The 19,674-nt window shown below is 40.8% G+C and overlaps 1 protein-coding gene across 2 annotated transcripts in view; it reads left to right on the top strand.

Moving 5' to 3' along the window:
* Positions 1-17,026, top strand: part of ATP1B3 (ATPase Na+/K+ transporting subunit beta 3) — a 39,559-nt gene extending 22,533 nt beyond the window's left edge. For both annotated transcript variants that reach the window (XM_081106154.1, XM_081106153.1), the window contains exons 3-7: positions 1,720-1,827; positions 6,125-6,309; positions 8,023-8,079; positions 13,304-13,390; positions 16,358-17,026. In XM_081106154.1, the coding sequence (XP_080962280.1) occupies positions 1,720-1,827; positions 6,125-6,309; positions 8,023-8,079; positions 13,304-13,390; positions 16,358-16,528 (608 nt within the window). In that variant the 3' untranslated portion in view covers positions 16,529-17,026. The remainder of the gene's footprint in view (positions 1-1,719; positions 1,828-6,124; positions 6,310-8,022; positions 8,080-13,303; positions 13,391-16,357) is intronic.
* The last annotated feature ends 2,648 nt before the right edge of the window (positions 17,027-19,674 follow it).

Here is a 19,674-nt window from a genome sequence, read left to right as displayed (position 1 = left end):
GCCAGGGAACAAACCTGCAACCCAGGTACATGCCTTCCCTTGACTGGGAATTGAACCTGAGACCCTTAGGTTTGCAGGCTGATGCTCTAACCATTAAGCCACAGCAGCCAGGGCAAAAGTTAGGTGTTTTTATAGTTACATGCAAGCTGTGTTTTACTTACAGTATAGTATGTCTCATTCCTGCTATAAAACCTTAAGAAAAACAAACTATCTGACATACACAGGTTGTCCTCTCCTACATTGGATGGTCAGAGGTTTTATTTCTACTGTCGACCTAAGAAACATCCAAACCTGTAGAGAATTTTAGTAAGAGTTTATTTTAGCCCAGACTGATGGGATTGCTGGGAAGCAAGATCTCAGATGCTCCCCAGAATGATAGTTTGCAGTTTAAGGAGGGAATGTAAGGAAGATTACAAGAAGGGGAGAGAAAGCAAGGCTCCGGGGATTGGATTACAGGATAGTTAACAAAATTTTTTTTTTTTTTTTAATATATTTTATTGATTTTTTACAGAGAGAAAGGGAGAGAGATAGAGAGCTAGAAACATCGATGAGAGAGAAACATCGATCAGCCGCCTCCTGCACATCTCCCACTGGGGATGTGCCCGCAACCCAGGCACATGCCCTTGACCGGAATCGAACCCGGGACCTCTCAGTCCACAGACCGACGCTCCATCCACTGAGCCAAACCGGTTTTGGCAGTTAACAAAATTTTTAACAAAATTATTTGTTTTCTTGAGGATGGTTACCCTCTAGAGCAGTGGTTCTCAACCTGTGGGTCGCGACCCCTTTGGCAGTCGAACGACCCTTTCACAGGGGCTTGCCTAAGACCACCCTGCATATCAGATTTTTACATTACGATTCATAACAGTAGCAACATTACAGTTATGAAGTAGCAATGAAAATAATTTTATGGTTGGGTCACAACATGAGGAACTGTATTTAAAGGGCCAAAAGGTTGAGAACCGTTGCTCTAGAGACATTTGAAAGGTGTGTTAACTAGGTGCACAGAAACAGTGGACAGGGCTTGTGATAGAATGCTTTTTAAATGAGGAAAGCTTAAAGTTAGAAGCTTGATTATATTGCTTACAGATAAATATGCTTACATTTTCTGTTAATAAACTCATGCAACATGTTCTATACACATGGATGGACTCCTGATAAATTGTTGGTGTTTCTACTCCAAGTTCAGTATGAGAAACAACATTTTATAGAGAGCAATGTTTATTATTAAAGGAAGAATATTTAACCCTAGAGTTAAAATTATATAGGCCTCTTTTACTTAATAAGGTAAGTTTTCTTTATGAATGTTCCCATGCAGCTGTAATTTGAATGACAAAAGTGTTTAGATTTAATTTGCTAAAAATTTTCTCCATATATTAATAACAAGTGGGCAAAACCTAAAAACATTTGATAGAAAAATGAATATAGAAAGTACAAAGTAAAACTTGCATCTTTAAAGGAACAGAGCAATTATAATTAACTGTAGCCAGTCAGATTTAGGGAGGTATCTAGTTGGTCGGAGGTGACTTTGAGGATTTGGAATTCTCTTCATTACAGATGTTGACCTTCATAGTCAGAAGTAGGAGGTTCTTGATAGTTTCAACCTACCTGTGAACACAAATTTCCATGTACTTTACTGAGATCTGTCCTTTTAGGGGTAAGAGGAGAGAAGGAATTTACTGCAGTTAATTTACCCCTTTCTCTTTTATCTCTTTATAGGACTTACGGTTTTTCCAAAACCAGTGACAGCGTTGGAATATTCATTTAGTGTGTCTGAACCAGAGTCCTATAAAGGGTATATTGAAGACCTTAAGAAGTTTCTAGCGCGTAAGTATGTTTTCTTAGAGTGAGGTAAAAGTGCTTAGTGATTATGGAAACATACAAAATTATGATTACATTGAGAAAATTATTCTTAGAGTTTATTTTGCTTTTTTTTGGTCTGTCAAACAGTCAACTAAGGACTTGTAAGTAGATTTCATGATTAGTCATGATATTCTAATATTCTAACTTATGGAAAGACATAAGGGTCTAAGCCAAACAAGCGGTTGCTTTTAATTTTTTTTTATCCTATAAGAAGTATGTAAGTTCATTGAGACATAACATTTATATCTGCATTAATATGGAAAGTATTTGAGTAGTAGAGCAAAGCTATCTTATATAAAATAATGCCTCTAAGTATTTGGATCTTTGCATCCAATGTTGTGCTTGTGTGGGGGACTAGGAATGTTGCTTATCATTAAAAAAAGAAAGAAAGAAAGAAAAGAAATCTATGTATCAGTTTTGAGTTTTTTGGAGTTAACCAGTTGTAAATCTTTCCTGTCCTGGCCCAGTTTTTTTCTTACTGTTTGCTTGTCCTAATTTCGTGGTATTAACATTCACATGAATAATCATCAAATGCCCTGGCCTCTTGTTTCTTGATTGCCTCACCTCTTCCTTGGCTGCACACTTACAGGCACTCCTTAAGCATATAGGACTCCATTGCCAAAATCACTGTGAGGCTTTCCTACCACAACCTCTGTCCTTCTGGTTTGCTTATTTAACTTTCCCTCACTATTCTTCTGCCTCATTTGGGACTTTCAAGCCCTTTTATCCCAGCCAATCCCCCTATTTCCCTTTTATCAAGCTTAGTTCCATGGTTTTTTACTCTTGCCATTACTCTAAAACCTCTTGTCTCTCTCAATCTATTGGTCATAAATTGCAAGTGGATGAAGCTCTTCCTTAGAGCCTGCCCCCCTGAGCCACCAGGTGCTGCTGAAGAATATTTTCTTTTTTTAAGATAGGTTTTTATTATTTCAGAGAGAGGGAGAAAGGGATGGAAACATCAATAATGGAGAGAATCATTGATCGGCTACCTTCTCCATGCCCCCTACTAGAGATCAAGCCCACAACCTGGGCATGTGCCCTGACCAGGAATCAAACCATGACCTCCTGGTCAACACACTGAGCCACAAGGGCAGGGCTGAAGATTTTCAGCAGGACTAATTAGCGCTGGAATACTTGGTCACCTTCTTGGACTTGCTCTGCTACTTGGCAGGGCTATAGAATTTCTCTGAATAATTATTTACAACCTCTACTTTCCTGCCTTTTCCCTTAGAACTCATAATAATGGTTCAGTCAATGACTGCATTTACCATGGTGGTCTCATAAGATTGTAATGGAGCCGAAAATTTCCTATTGCCTAGTGACACAGTAGCCATCATAAGGCCGTAGGGCAACACATTATACAAATACTATTGTGTTACAGTTGCCAACAGTATTCAGTACAGCAATGTGCTGTGCAAATTTGTAGCCAGGAGCTATAGGGGAACTGAATTTGTCACCCCAAAATGTCTCTGGCATAGGATTACTTTAGGCTGGTTAATTCTGAGAAACAGCAGCCATGGGAGCAGCTCTGCAAACCAACTAGAAGTGGCCTTGGTAAAAGACCTTTACATTGTACAGATGACCCCATTTGTAAGGGGGTTGCCCTTATCTCTGGACACTCTCATCGATGCAGAAGAGAGAGGTGCAGGCCTGCGCAACAGCCTTACCCTTGTTTACGGTGCTTTTCCAGGGGACCTCCCATAGCTGGCACCCCCAAGCCCAGCATCGTCTTTGTCTTCAGCTGAAGATGGCATTTAAGGTGGTAGCTTCAGGCTATTTTGACAAGTTGCTCAGTTTTCGTGGGTCTTTCCATGTATATAGGAGATTACATGTTTTTAACCTTGTTTGTTTTTCTCCTGTTCATCTGTCTTTTATTATAGGGATGTTTCAGCCAAGAACCCAGAAGACCAGGACAAATCGTTTTTTTCTCCCCTACAGAGCAATAGGCTATGCCCTCTAGCCTAGGTGTGTAGTAGACTGTACCATCCAAGTTTGTATAAGTGAACTCTATGATGTTTGCACAGTGGTGAACTCACCTAAGGCAACATTCTCAGAACAGACCCCCATCATTAAGTGGCACATGGTAGAATAACATATTCCTGCTTTAAGAGAAAATTGAGGGTCAGATAGGAATTCCCCTCAGTTTCCCCATTATTAGTAAAACAAACTGACAGTTGTAGCCATTTTGTCTGGTATTCCTCCTCCTCTGATGAGGGAGCTGCCTTTCACCTGTACCAGCCAGGCCTTGGATCTCATCCCTCTCACTGTCTCAGAAATATGCTACTTACAGTCCTTTTGTACATTTAGCCTCATTGATCTTTCCTGTCAGCATGCAAAAGCCCTCAACTCTTATTTTAAATCAAAATCCTCTCTTGAATCCCACATCTTCCATTAGCTATCTTCCTAAGTCTCTTTCCTTTTATAATTAAACTAGAGGCCCGGTGCATTTGTGCACTCGCAGGGGGAGGTGGCGTCCCTCAGCCCGGCCTGTGCCCTCTCGCAGTCTGGGACCCCTCAGGGGATGACCACTTGCTGGCTTAGGCCTGCTCCCCGGGGGGATTGGGCCTAAGATGGCAATCAGACATCCCTCTGGCAGCCCGGCAGCCCTCGGGGGATGTCCACTTGCCAGCGGGGAGCAGGCCTAAACTGCAGTCGGACATCCTTAGTGCTGCTGAGGAGGCAGGAGAGGCTCCCACCACCACCACTGCTGTACTGGCAGCCGTCAGCCTGGCTTGTGGCTGAGCAGAGCTCCCCATGTGAAAGCACCCTAACCACCAGAGGGCAGCTCCTGCATTGAGCGTCTGCCCCCTGGTGGTCAGTGTGTGTCATAGTGACCAGTCATTCCCAGTCTTTCTGCTGGTAGGGTCAGTTTGCATATTACCTTTTTACTATATAGGAAAGAGGCCTGGTGCACGGGTGGGGGCCGGCTGGTTTGCCCTGAAGGGTGTCCCGGATCAGGGTGGGGGTCCTGCTGGGGTGCCTGGCCAGCCTGGGTGAGGGGCTGATAACTGTTTTCAGGCTGCCCACATCCCCTTCAGGGTGGGGGTCCCCACTGGGGTGCCTGGCCAGCCTGGATGAGGGGCTGAGGGCTGTTTTCAGGCAGGCCAAGCCTCCAACTGAAGCTCCCGGTCTCTCTCTCTTTTTTTTTTTTTTTTTAAATTCTGGGATTTATTTGCCTTCTGTAATTGAAACTTTGTTGCGGCTCCAGCTCCGAGGCCAGCTGGCTGAAATCAGGTATCTGGGGTTTGTTTAGCTTCTATAATTGCAACAGTGTTGCATCTGGAGCTCAGAGCTGGGCTGCGGCAGGTGGGGAACCTTGGCTTCCTCCATCGCCGGGGCAACCAAGCCTCATGTTCGCTTGAGCTGTTGGCTGCTGGCCGCCATCTTTGTTGGCAGTTAATTTGCATATCCTGCTGATTAGCCAATGGGAAGCATAGCAGAGGTATGGTTAATTACCATGTTTGTCTATTATTAGATAGGATATATACTTATTTTTTGTGAGATATGACCATGGTTTAAAAACCCAATAATAAAGAAAGGTCTGTAATAAAAACAGTAGTTTCCTGTTACACCTTTCTAGCTGCAGTTCTGTTCATTCAACACATACTTTTTATGAATGCCTTTTCTGTGTCAAGCACGCTTCTAGGTTCCATCAATAAACAAAAGAAAAATGTCTTTGTGGCGCTCTTGCCCTGGGTGGATTAGGAGGTAGTAAGTGTAGTGGAGGAAAATAGAGCAGTGGAGTCAATAGTTACCTCCATCTCTGCTACAATGCCTTTCTCTAAGTTAACATTAGCTCTCGGCTCTGTTGCAGGTCCTTTTAGTATAGACTGCATAGCACTGTCTATCTTGAGACCCTTCGATTATGATTTTATACTTAACACCTATCTTCCCCACTGCACTGTAAGCTCCTTAAGGGCAGCAACAGTACCTTTTTAGGTCCTCACTGTTATATCTTGGGCTAGGAACAGAGGCATCATTCAGATAATGCTGTAGCCATGGCTGGGACCACCTCATGATGACAAAAGATACTGATCTCTAATCCAGCGTGTATCAGTGTTGAAATGCAGTAAACTTCAGAGCACTAGATAGCTCTTAACAGTTAAAGGAACAAACTTAATATTCTTCCCCTAAAATTATCTAGTAATTAGCCTCGCTGTTTTTGTGTTCCAAGAATGTTGTCCAAAGGAGGACATATATTTCTAGATGTGTTGAAGATATTTTTTTGGCTGTTCTGTGCACACATATGTTTCCTTTGTAGCGTATGCTTCGGAAGCACAGAAGAATCTTAAAGTCTGCACCGATGGAGCCCTCTCTGAACAGAAGGGTCCAGTTTATGAAGCATGTCAGTTTCCTCTTAACTTACTTGAAGCATGCAGTGGGGAGAATGATCCTGAGTTCGGCTACTCCCAAGGACACCCTTGTATTCTTGTGAAAATGAACAGAGTATGTACATATTTTGCTGCTATTGCTGCTTTTTCTACTACCCTTATTAAGAAACTGGCAAGTATTTTTTAAATGTCTCATTTGGGATAGCTTGTGTAAAGGGCTAACAGTGATATTGATTGACCTTTGGAAAAATTAATACAAAAGGCAAACAAGATTGGTTCACAACTTAATCATAGTATAGGGAGTAAAACAACTTCTGCTTTTCCCCTTTGGAGAGAGTTGCATGCACGCAGACACAGATGAATGCTTCTAGGGGCAGGTGTTCTGGGCGTCATGCCCAACCATGGTGTTGTTAATGTTCAGTATCATCTTTGAATCCTGTGTTGTAAAGCAATTTAAAATCCCATGGGGAATATATGAAGTTTTGACTTAGATTTAGTAGGAAAGCATATTTTTGTAATATACTGTACAATTAAATAATAGAAATACAAATAAAGCTGCATTATAATGAGCTCAGTTGTAGCATTTTGCTATGTTGTGCAGAAGAGGTGCCTGAATTGTATAGCCATCAGCAAATTAAAAGGCTAACGTTCTCTCCCATGTAAGTGATAACACTCTCTGTCATGGTGCAAAGGAAGCTGCGTCCCTTCTGCCGTGAAGTGATCCCTAACCCCCGTGCACTGCTGCTCTCTGAACGTTGTGCTGCAGAGTTGTGTTCTGATACAGTTACCCTGTTGAGGCCCACAAGGTCTCCCCTTGAAAAGTGAGGTAATTCCTGGACATTTACTCAGAGAAAGGGTAGGTTCATAAATAGGTGTAGACCCTTCAAGATCCTGAGTTCACATATCACATCCAATAAGCAAATTGCTACCATCCCTAATTAAAGTACAGCTTAGGTCTTCCAAAGTTGGCACTAAGTAAGGAGTTTCCCTGGAGGGAGAGCCAGCTAGATCCTAACACACCCATGCTGACACCCTCCAGCTCCATCCTTCCCCTCCCCCAAAGGACAGTGGTGACAGCGTCTGTTCATCCCACAGCACTCCAGAGGTCATTCTGAAACACTGCCTGACACATAGTAGGCACCAGTAAATGATTGAGGGTGTTCCAGGAAGACTGTGTTAAGAATTAAGGTTAACAAAGTAAGCATAATGCAGTGTCTTCTGTGAGAAATATTTACATTTTATAGGCACGTATAAAATGCATATAAATTCAGAATGCCAAAATCCTCACAAAATACATGAATAAATATCTGTTATCATTCATACAAGAGCTAGTTATGTCAACTACAAACATGCAGGTAGCCTTATTCCATGGAACTGAACGGTGCTGAGAGTCTTAAAATGGGATTATCCCCCGTGTGTGCATTGTGTGGGACAGATAGATGTGGACTCTGGTCAGGCTCCCTGGAAGCATGATGGAAATGGGAGGATTGTGACCTAATATATTTTCATGAAAAAAAGGTAATTATATTGTGCCTCTACAATTCTTATCATTTGCATTATTTGCTCATATAAATAATGAAATTTAAAGGTGTCCGTTTGGTTGTTTCTTAATTTGAGGGTAGCAAGTGCAATACTGTGCTTTGGTCAATTCTTTGGTAACTGATGTATTTCCTGACTTGCCCTAGTACAGTAATAAGATAGCCAGTTGGTAAGATTATTATATTGAAAAGTCCATTCTAGCCCTCTAAAATGAAATTAGCATAAAAGGCACAGGTAATGGGTTTTCAATACACAGAATTACTATTAATCACAAATTTTTTTACCTTAGATAATTGGATTAAAGCCTCAAGGACAACCAAGGATAGAATGCACTGGTAATTCTAAGGTTAGTATTCAAGAAATAACCCAACTTTTGTTAAAGTTCTAGTGTGTCTGAACACTTTAAAAGTCGAATAAATTTTAGTCATCCCCCCTCCCTGTCACATTTTAAAAGTCCTTGTCGTGCCAGTCTTAGAAGAATAGAATTTCACCAAGCTTGGTGGGTAGCCCTTCTCTGTGTGATAATGAAAGACTTGTTTTTCGTGTGAATTTGATTTCACGTGCATTGCTTTACAGCACCATATTCCACAGTTCATTGATGCTAACTAAGACTCACCTTTTTTCCAGCTTAATAACACTGAAATTGGGGTTGGCTTTACAATCAATAGTGTCTTACCATGTATTTTTTTTTCTTAATAGTACATCAATTGGTGTATATCAGTGACACCTGAGATTTAATGCAACATGGTAGAGGCATTGCTTTTCTCTCCTGTCCTGACTTTGTGTGTGATTATTTTGGGTTGGTTTGTTTGTTTAAGAGTTCTGTGCAGTTTTCATCTCACTTTTTTGTTTTGTTTTCTCTCTATGCTGCAAGTGCAATGAAGACAAATATGTAAATAATGGGTAACAGTTCTGAGGGGAAACTTTTTAAGTTCTAAATTTAATTATATCATTGTGCAAAATATTGACATTCTAACTCCAGTTGTGTCAGAAATATTTTACTTGAAACATTACATTGAAATCATTTCTAAAGTTGCTTATGGAAAAAATAGTAATTCCTGTTAACCATGAATGGAATTGTATTTGGGCAGAAACTTCTTGCTCGGTGGTTCTCAAATTCAATCATCCAGCAGAACTACTTGGAGAGCTTGCTGATTTCCATTCTTGAAGTTTTTGACTCCATTGGTCTGGAGTTAGGCCCAAAATTGACATTTTACCTAAAGCTTCCAGGTGATGCTGCCAGTCTGGGGCCCACACTCGAGAACCTCTGCATTAGAGGATCCTTACTATCTCCTTTTGAGTACAATAAAAAATTGGGAAGCGCATGGTTTCTCGTCTAGGTTGGAGGTATACACATCACCATAGGCAATTCACTTTATCTCTTTATGCCATATTCAGCTCAGCAGGAAACTGGATAAAAAGCCAGAATCTCACTTAACCAGATGCTACATTGAAGCCACGCTTTTCTGATAAACAAGTCCTTCTAAAAATTTACCATCACCTCTCGAGACAAAAGAAAAGCTGTACTTTGTGACTCTTGCAAATCTTTCTAGTAGAAATTCCTGAGGCTGGGTTGCTAGGCTTCAGCCAGGTAGAAGTGCTCATTTCCTGACAGTGTACCTGTGTCTGCAGGACCTGTTGCTTTTGTATGTGAGCAGACACATAGATAAGCTTGGGATGGTGGTCTATAGAGCCAGCACCACCAAGAAGGGAAAACACACACACACTTAGTCCAGAAGAACAAACTTTGTAGAACCCATTCCTAAGGTTTCAGTTTTATGAACCTTCAGCCAATGTAAAAACCTCCATGTAACTCATCCCTTAGGGTTTTAAATGGATTTTTCTCCTTGTTTATCTATTCTGTGTGCTTTGCTTCTAGAAGAGTTTGGGGAAATGTCAATGAAAAATCCTGGTCCAGTGACTCAGATTTCAGATGGTTTTTGTTATGTGTAAAGTACATAAAGTAATCAAAACAGATGGGATTTTTTGCGCTGCTTTTTTTTAGTTGTGAAATATTTTTGTTTTGAGAAAAAGCACACGGAATTAGAAGAAATGCTGGTAAAATTGCGTTTTACTCCTAGGCTAGTCAGAGAAGTGCGATCAGGAGTCCATACATTTTAGTGTCTCTGTGGGGCAGATGGAAACATTTGCTGCACAAACACTTGTGACAGAACATGCTCTTACAGGTAGCCTTCAACATGTTTGTGTCACTCATTCTTTTGGTATTTTATTTCCTTACAAAAATGAATCATGTTCATTTGAGGAAATTTTTTTAATGCAGAAGAAAAAAATTGGTAACTGCTAACCAGAAATAATCGCTACTTAGAACATTTGATGTGTATTCTTTAAGTAGCTTATGAGTTAGGATTGTATAAAAAAAAATACATTAATTTTAATTTTAAAACTTTATTTTGTTTTCAGTAGAACTTATTGACTATTAATAAACTCTTGTACTTAGTTACTTACAGTTTCCAATATGGTACCATTTTATATGCTTAGAAAATATGGCATGGATGCTTTACCCTAAAATAGCTCATCATCATTCAGATATGCATTTCAATATTTCATCGTCTCTAAATGTTTATTTTTACAGAAGGTATAAAATCAAGTTTAAGTAAAAGCCTGCCAACAGTATGATTTAGGTACAGACCAGAGAACAATTAAGAGTCTGTCACAGGTGGGCAATCTTGAGCCTGTGACCTTAACTCTGACATTAGCTCCCCTCTCCGTAATTGATCCCGCCTCTTTCTTTCTTCCTTCCTTCCTTTCTTTCTTTCTTTCTTTCTTTCTTTCTTTCTTTCTTTCTTTCTTTCTTCCTTCCTTCCTTCCTTCCTTCCTTCCTTCCTTCCTTCCTTCCTTCCTTCCTTCCTTTCTTTTTCTTTCTTTCTTTCTTTCTTTCTTTCTTTCTTTCTTTCTTTCTTTCTTTCTTTCTTTCTTTCTTTCTTTCTTTCTTTCTTTCTTTTTTTAAATTGAATTGGCAGAGCGAGAGAGAGATAGAAACATCAGTGATGAGAGAGAATCATTGAATAGCTGCCTCCTGCCTGCTCCACACTGGGGATCAAGCCCACAACCCTGGCATATGCCCTGGACCAGAATCAAACCCAGGACCCTTTAGTCGCAAGCCAACACTCTATCTACTGAGCTAAACCAGCTGGGGCTCCTGCCCTCTTAAGGGTTGTTAGCATCAATAAATGAGGTAAATATCAGCTAAATGTGGCTGGAAATACATACTGAAGTGCACAATAAACTGTAACCCAAAGGAAACTTTTTATATTTTAGGGACCACCTATGTGTTTCTGTGAATTAGGCTATACAAAGCAGTGCAGAAAAGCACTCATAACCAAACAATTATTTTTTTCTCTGAGATAAAATGCTATTTTAGACTCTTTTTTTTTTAATGTTAAGGGAGTACAGATGCTAGGGTGGTGTTGGAATTGCTTCTCTTAGCCTTGTTCTCGCTGCTCTCCCCGCACACCTGCACTCTGGCTCATAGAACTTGCCCTTCCGGTGGAGCATCATCACTGCTTTGTGTCATCTTCCCTGGATCACCCCATGCACATGTGTTGCATGACAGTTAATAATTACACTTCATTGTTTCATGTGCTTTCAAAAATAGAAATTACTACTCAAATCTAGAATTGAAGCATTTAGTAAGGTTTTATTTTAATTTGTATTTAGTAAACTTAACCACTGATTTTAATAATTGTCTCTTTGTTATCTATTGTGTTAAAATTACAGTCATTAAAATTAGACCTATTTTGGATGTGTTACATGAGGTATTTATAAGTCATTTATTAAGAACTAGTAGCCCGATGCACAAAATTTGTGCACAGGGGTGGAGGAGTGAGGGGTGGGGTCAGACCCCTCAGCCCGACCTGCACCCTCTGTCATGTTCCGGGACCCTGGCTGCTCCAGGCCTAGGCACAGGCCTATAGGCTTGGGGCGGCCTGGCTCCCGAGGCCCCATTTTATCAAGAGAACAAAGTTGGCATTAGTTACAGCCCTCCCCGAACCCAGTACAGTGCATCTGTGCGTACAACTGCCTCGTTCATGTGCCTGCTTCGCCTTACTGAATTACTAACATCTTGAGGACATAGCTCTGTCTTATCCTGCTTCACCTTCAGTGCCTGGCCTAGTGCCAGGGACCTGAGAGGGTTTGCTGAGTGAGTGAGTGAGTGAATGAATGAGTGAGTAAATGAATGAGCAAGCAGCTATGGGGCAGAAACTTATGCCACGTTGCGATGGCGACATGGCAGAAGTTCCTGCCCCACTCCCAGCAGCCTGACGCCCACCCCGGGAAGTTCCCACCCTGCTCCCAGCGGCCCAGACCCCTCTCCTGGCTGCTTAGTTCCCGCCCCACTCCCAGCGGCCCAGGCCCCCAGCCACTCCTTTAGCAGAGGCCAGAGCAGGCAGGAAGCTTGGCTTCCTCCATCATTGGGGCAACCAAGCCTCCTGCTTGCTCCAGCTCCATGACTGCTGGCCGCCATCTTGGTTGAGTCAATTTGCATATAGTCGCTCTGATTGGCTGGTGGACGTGGCTTGGGGCATAGCAAAGATATGGTCAATTTGCATATTTGTCTTTTATTAGATAGGGTACTGGTCTGGCCAGTGTTGCTCAGTGGTTGACGGTTGACCTATGAACCAGGAAGTCATGGTTTGATTCTCGGTTGGGGCACATGCCCAGGTTTTGGGCTCGATCCCCAGTTGTGGGCATGCAGGAGGCAGCCGATCAATGATTCTCCCTCATCATTGATGTTTCTATCTCTACCTCTCCCTTTCTCTCTGAAATGAATAAAAATATATTTTAAAAATAAGAATACCAGAGTTAGCTAATAAATAGCATGAATGAGTTGGCTTATATATAGATGGTGATTAGATTTGTATGTTTGTCTGTTTTTTAAATACATGGAATATAATTCCAGTCGACTCAATACTTTTAATTGATATACATGTGCTCATAAATTTATTTAAGGGAAATGTGGTATTTAAATTGGTTAAGTGTGGTTTTTTTGCTTGGATTACTTAATGTTTTTCCTAATAGTTTTTGTCATGTCACCATAGTTCACCCCTCTGGTTACAGTTACCATGGTTATTAATCACCTGAAACTTTGGGACCTGCTGCTTCCCAGGCCTGAAGCACTACACTCTGGGTTGTGGCAGCTGTTGCCTTCCAGCTGGAAGCACAGCATTGTATCGTTTCAGGAATGCACTGGTCCTAGATCTTTGGTGTGTTCCTGCTGCCAAGTGGCCGAGGCGCGAGCAGTTAGGGGTCGGAGGAAAAGTAAGCTTTCACAGACAGTGTGTGGATAGATCTGGCTGTACGTTAGGAGGTACTCATGGGAAAGCATACAGAGCAACAGGAAATGTAAGAAAAGTAAAGACAGTTTATTTCAGGGGGTTTAAATCAAGATGAGTAAGTCTCCTCAAAACTGCACTTGTGATTAATGTCCTTGGAATAGCATTGTAGTTTCCCTATACTGTTCATAACTGATACTGCTGTGTAATAAATACATTTTCTAAATTCACTTTTTTTGTGACCTTAAAGAGGGTTTCTTTTGTTTTCAACTATAGGGTGAAAACACAACAACTCTACCAGCTTATCCTCCTGAGGGAAACATAGACTTAAAATATTTTCCATATTATGGGAAAAAACTGCATGTAAGTATTTAGAAGTTCTTAAGTGGGAACAGGCACATCTGCATTAAAATTACACTTGTCTGGGACAGGTAGACCTGTCTTGTGTAGCTTGTGCATCATTTGTTCTTGTTTTTAAATACAAATGGTGATGGCAAATGAAGATTCCTTGTCTGCAATTCAAAACAAAAAATTCAAGTAGAAAATACCATTATCACTTTAAGTATTTAGGATGTGTTTATTTAGAGAATGTAGAGAAGAATTAGTCAAGAAATAAATAAAGCTTATTACCCAGAGATAACTATGTTGTGGCCTAATTTCTTTCATATTTTTTAAGTATATGTTTATAAAGCATTTTATAAAATTGGGATCATACTGTATATATACTTAGAAAACTTTTATTTTAAAATGATTTCAAACATAAAGTGGTTAAAATAGTAAAAAGAATTCCCATAGACCTTTTGCCCAGATTTCCCAAATGTTACTATTTTACCTCAGTTGTCTTATCAGTCTCCATTTATATATAATTTTTTTTCCCTGAACCATTTGGGACAAAGTTATAAACATGATGCCATTTTACACTTAAATGCTTGAGTGCTATTTCCTAAAAATAATGACATCATCTTAATAATCATAATCTAGTCATCAAAGGAAGTTACCATTATTAGAGGCTATTGTCCAGTTGCTGGGCCTTGTTGAGATTCAGCGGTTGTTCAGTGATGTCCTTCATTGGAAAAGAAAAGTGTTTTCCAGCCCCGGGATATCACACTGTTAACATCTTCAGTCACCTGTGACCTGGAGCACTCCTCACACCTTGTACGCTTCAAAAACCGGTACAGGCCTCTCTTGGCTTGTTTTGTTTGTGTTGCTCAGTTTGAGCTTGTCTGGTGTTCTTCATGATTAAATGTAGGTTGTACATTTTTGGCAGGTATGCCTCAGAAGAAATGTTACTTCCTTTTAAGAATGTTCCTCAGGAGAGACTTGGTATTGATTAGTCCCATTAATGGTGATAGTAACCTTGAACTCCTGGTTACCAACTGGTGTCAGCCAGGTTTCTCCACTGTAATCAATAAATATTATCTGGGGAGAATACTTGGAGTCTGTAAAATTGTTTCTCTCATAGCCTTAGCATTTGTTGATTCTTGCATAAATCAGTTAATAGAGCTGTTCCCAATGTTTTTCTTTTTTTTTTTTTTTTAACAAAGTTTTATTTGCTTTTTATTTTTTTATTTTTATTTTTTTTAATATATTTTATTGATTTTTTACAGAGAGGAAGGGAGAGAGATAGAGAGTTAGAAACATCGATGAGAGAGAAACATCGATCAGCTGCCTCCTGCACATCTCCCACTGGGAATATGCCTGCAACCCAGGTACATGCCCTTGACCGGAATCGAACCTGGGACCTTTCAGTCCGCAGGCTGATGCTCTATCCACTGAGCCAAACCGGTTTCGGCTTATTTGCTTTTTAGTTATTAAAATCCTCACTTGAGGATAATTTTCCATTGATTTTTAGAGAGAGGGAAAGACAGAGAGAAACATCGATGTGAGAGAGGCATACTGATTGGTTGCCTCCTGCTCATGCCCTGACCAGGGCCCAGGCCAGGGAGGAGCCTGCAACCGAGGTACATGCCCTTTACCGGAATCGAACCTGGGACCTTTTGATCCACGTGCTGACACTCTAGTCACTGAGCCAAACCAGCTAGGGCCCAAATGTTTTTCTAATTCTATCTCTCCTTTTTCCATTTACTAGTTGGCATTCTACTCTAAGAAAGAACTTTTTCTTCTCTATCATTTATTATGTGTATCATTATGTTTTCATGGATTCTTATTCAGGGGTTATATATAATCTGTTATAATCACTTACTTGGGTGCTAGACCCAGATTTGGCTGGTGGGAAACATTCAGGCTGGCTTCTATGTCCTTTTGACATGCCCCCAGGATTCTTTGAGCACTTCTTACTTTCCTTTCCTAACCCTGGAATCAGGCCCTAGTGCCTTTCAGTGAAGAATTGTATTTAGAAATCATAATGAAAGTACAGCAACTGAGTATATTTGTGCCACATTACACAGGAATCGTAAGTAGGGATACAGGAGGCCTAACTAACGTAATGAGTAAGGTGGATCTTTTTTTTTTTTAAAATAAATTTTATTCATTTTCTACAGAGAGGAAGGGAGAGGGATAGAGAGCTAGAAACATCGATGTGAGAGAAACATCGATCAGCTGCCTCCTGCACACCCCCCACTGGGGATGTGCCCGCAACCAAGGTACATGCCCTTGACCGGAATCGAACCTGGGACCCTTGAGTCTGCAGGCCGACGCTCTATCCACTGAGCCAAACCAGCTAGGCAAGTAAGGTGGATCTTATGCACATTTATCAAACAGAATAATACGGAGGTAATACAATACAAATCCTCAAGCACACCTAGAACAGTCGCAAAATTTACTGTTAAAAAATACATCCTAGCCCTGGCCAGTGGCGCAGTGATTAGAGCATCACCCTACGCACTGGAGGGTCATGGGTTCAGTTCCCCGTCAAGGGCATTGGTGTCTCACATCAGTGCCCCCACCACTTTCCACTCTCTAAAAACCAGTGGAAAAAATATCCTCAGGTGAGGATTAGCCAAAGAAATTAATAAAAGGGCCCCTCAAAAGAGGGAGGGAGTCAACATTTTTATTAAACAACTTGAGTGAAAGGGAAAATTCAAACCAAAATTGTAGGATAGCTAAAAAATACTGGCAGTGAAGCAATATAATCACAGCCCATGGGATGCTTTTAAAACAGTACTCAGGGAAATTCATAGTCAAATACTCATCAATAAAAATTAAGTGAAAATAAATGAACATCCAGTTTTAAGGGGGAAAAGTAGAGAATGGAAAATAATAGATCTAATTAATAGATTAAAACTTTGGTTTTAAAATTTTACAGAATAAACTTAACTCTTGATGAAGTTACTTTGAATTTGAATTGATATGTTTTCCTTTATTTACCAGGCGAGTTATCTACAGCCATTAGTTGCTGTCCAGCTCAACTATACTGCTAGCAGTACCCCAAAAGAAGTAACAGTCGAGTGCAAGATTGTTGGATCAAAAAACCTGAAAAACTATGATGATCGTGACAAGTTTTTAGGACGAGTTGCTTTCAAAATCACAATGCGTGCATAGTAGGAGTTAGAATATGTCCACAGAGTAAATGTTGTGTTGTTTGTCTTTATTTTGTATCAGCCGGACCTGACATTCTAGAATTATGAGACCACCTGAGAAAGAGGTGGGGTGGTACATGACACTGCGGTAACATTGTAATGTGCTTCCCAATCGTAGTGTTCGGTGTCCTCTGAAGTAACTGCCTGTTGCCTCTGCTGCCTTTGGAACCATTGTACAGTCGTCAGATGGGGACTGTGAACACCTGATTCTGAACATGTGGGTCTTGTCCTATTTTTTTATGTGGTTTAATTGCCAAGTGTCTAAAGCTTAATGTGCTGTGCCATGTAAATATTTTATAGATTTAACACTGGTTAACTGTCATATATTGATGCCAACCAAGTTTTAGAGTTAAAATGGTACCTGACCAGCATGAAGTGACTTTACAGCTGCAAGAAATGTGTGGGGAGAAGTTCTGTGTGTGCGGAGGAAAAAAGAAAATAAAAGCAGATTTGAAAGGTTGTCTTGAGTTTATTGTAAAGTTATTATTAAGAACAACAACTGTTGCCCTAGCCGGTTTGGTTCAGTGAATAGAGCATCTACCTGTGGACCTAAAGATCCCAGGTTCGATCCTGGTCAAGGGCACAATTCTGGTTGCAGGCTCCTCCCTGGCCCAGGCCTTTGTCGGGGTGTGTGTAGGAGGGAACCAATTGATTTGTTCTCTCAAATCAATATTTCTCTCTTTTATTAAAAAAATAACACAAACTGTTCATTATAAAACATGTAAAAAAAAAAAAGTAGTGATGGAATTATTAGTGCTGGGACTAAATTTCTTATGAAAAGTATTTTAGACCATAGATGAAACAGCATTTTTAGGTTACCCAGTATGAATATGCACCCACTTTTATTAATGGAATTAAATTCCTAAGATTTAAATTGTGAAATATCTTGTTAATACTTTTATTTAGTAGACTGTTGTCTCTAATAAAAAACATAAATTGTGAAGGGAAAAAAAAAAACACCAAGATGGCGACATAGGTAATCACCTATACTCGCTGCCTCTCACAACCATATCAAAATTACAACTAAACGGCAGAACAACTACCACCCAGAACCGTGGGAAAGCTGGCTGAGTGGAAGTTCCACAACTGGAGAGGTGAAGAAAGCTCACTGAGACCGATCAGAGGTGCAGAGGCACTGGAAGTGCTGTTCTTTAAACCGGGAGGTCCATACAAGCTTCTGCTTGCTCTGAACTCCAGTTCCTAGCGAGACTCTGGGGGACCCAGACACACACGGGGAGAAACCGGACTGTCTGGCTTCGGGACAGGAACACAAGGGCGGCTTACTCACAGAGGTGTTCACAGCGATCATTGTTCCTGCATGGGTGTGTGGGACACAGAGAACCAGGGACTTTGATTCAGAGCAGCCTTTGCTGCTTGCTCCACGCTGGTGATTCCCAGAGACCCCGCCCCACACAAGCTATGTGCATCGGCTTTTGCATATGAATGGCCTGTCCTTTTGCGTAAAACAAACAGCAGCTGGGTCAGAGAGCCCCAGAGATTCCAAAAGAAGGCCCAAGGCCTGGCAGCAACAGTGGCCTTGCTTCACAGCTGGGCCTTGTCTGGGCACTTCCAAACCCCATACAAAGAGAAAGAATGCAGATGCCTCTGTAGCTCTTGCTGGGTGGCCTCAGACAGTGGCTGACCTTGCACCTCTTCAGAGATCCAAGAGCCAGTGTACCCAGTGTTCAGAGTGAGACTATACTGGATTACAACTCCTCACATCCATAAGAGACACACTCAAGGGGCAGACTCAGTGAGCACCAAAGCCCCACGAAAGCAAGTCCTGCCCCATAGGGTGTCTCCTGCGCAACAGATCTTCCAGTGTAGACACAGCTGGTCATCACAGCCAATAGACCTGGAGGTCAAATCCTAGTGATACCAACAGCAATCAAGGGTTAATTACAAAACTGTGCACACATCCCACAAAGGGTTGCACCAAGAGCGTCCATCTCAGGTGACTGGGGAGGCTGAGCCACTGGGCCCAATAGGACACCAACCACATAAGGCCACTCTATCAACTCAAGGAGACTTAACAGCTACCCAGTACATAGAAACAAACACAGGGAAGCAGCAAAAATGCACAAAGAAACAAGTCACAAATGAAAGAAATGGATGAAAGCAAAATACTGAAAATAGAGTTCAAAACAATGGTTATAAGGTTACTCAAGAATCTTCTAGAAACCTCAGAGAAATTTAGTGAGACCCTCAAGGATATGAAAAAGGACCAATCAGAAATTAAGCATACACTGACTGAAATAAAGGATATTATGCAGAGATCCAACAGCAGACAAAAGGATCCCAAGAATCAAGTCAAAGATTTGAAATATGAAGAAGCAAAACATACAACCAGAAAAGCAAAAAGAATTCAAAAATATGAAGATAGTGTAAGGAGCCTCTGGGACAACTTCAAAACATACCAACATCCAAATTATGGTGTGCCAGAAGAAGAGAGCAAGATATTGAAAACATATTTGAAGAAATAATGACAGAAAACTTCCCCTACCTGGTGAAAGAAATAGACTTACAAGTCCAGGAAGCACAGAGAACCCCAAACAAGAGAAATCTAAAGAGGACCACACCAAGACACATCATAATTAAAATGCCAAGAGCAAAAGACAAAGAGAATATTAAAAGCAGCAAGAGAAAAAAAAAGTCAGTTACCTACAAGGGAGTACCCATACAACTGTCAGCTGATTTCTCAACAGAAATGCAGGCCAGAAGGGAGTGGCAAGAAATATACAAAATGATGAATAGCGAGAACCTACAACCAAGATTACTTTATCCAGCAAAGCTATCATTCAGAATTGAAGGTCAGATAAAGAGCTTCACAGACAAGAAAAACTAAAGAAGTTCACCACCACCAAACCAGTATTATATGAAATGCTGAAGGGTATTCTTTAAGAAGAGGAAGAAAAAGGTAAAGATAAAAATTATGAACAACAAAGTGACAACAAATACACATCTATCAACAAGTGAGTCTAAAAATCAAGTGAATAAAAAATCTGAAGAATGGAATAAACTGGTGAAATAATAGAATCGGGCATAGAAAGGGAGTGGACTGACAATTCTCGGGGGTGGGGGAAGAGATTGGACAAAAATCTTAAACCT

This window comes from Myotis nattereri (assembly GCF_964212035.1).
Source record: "Myotis nattereri genome assembly, chromosome: 14".
In the NCBI taxonomy this organism is placed as follows: domain Eukaryota; kingdom Metazoa; phylum Chordata; class Mammalia; order Chiroptera; family Vespertilionidae; genus Myotis; species Myotis nattereri.
This window is presented reverse-complemented; position numbering and strand designations above follow the sequence as displayed.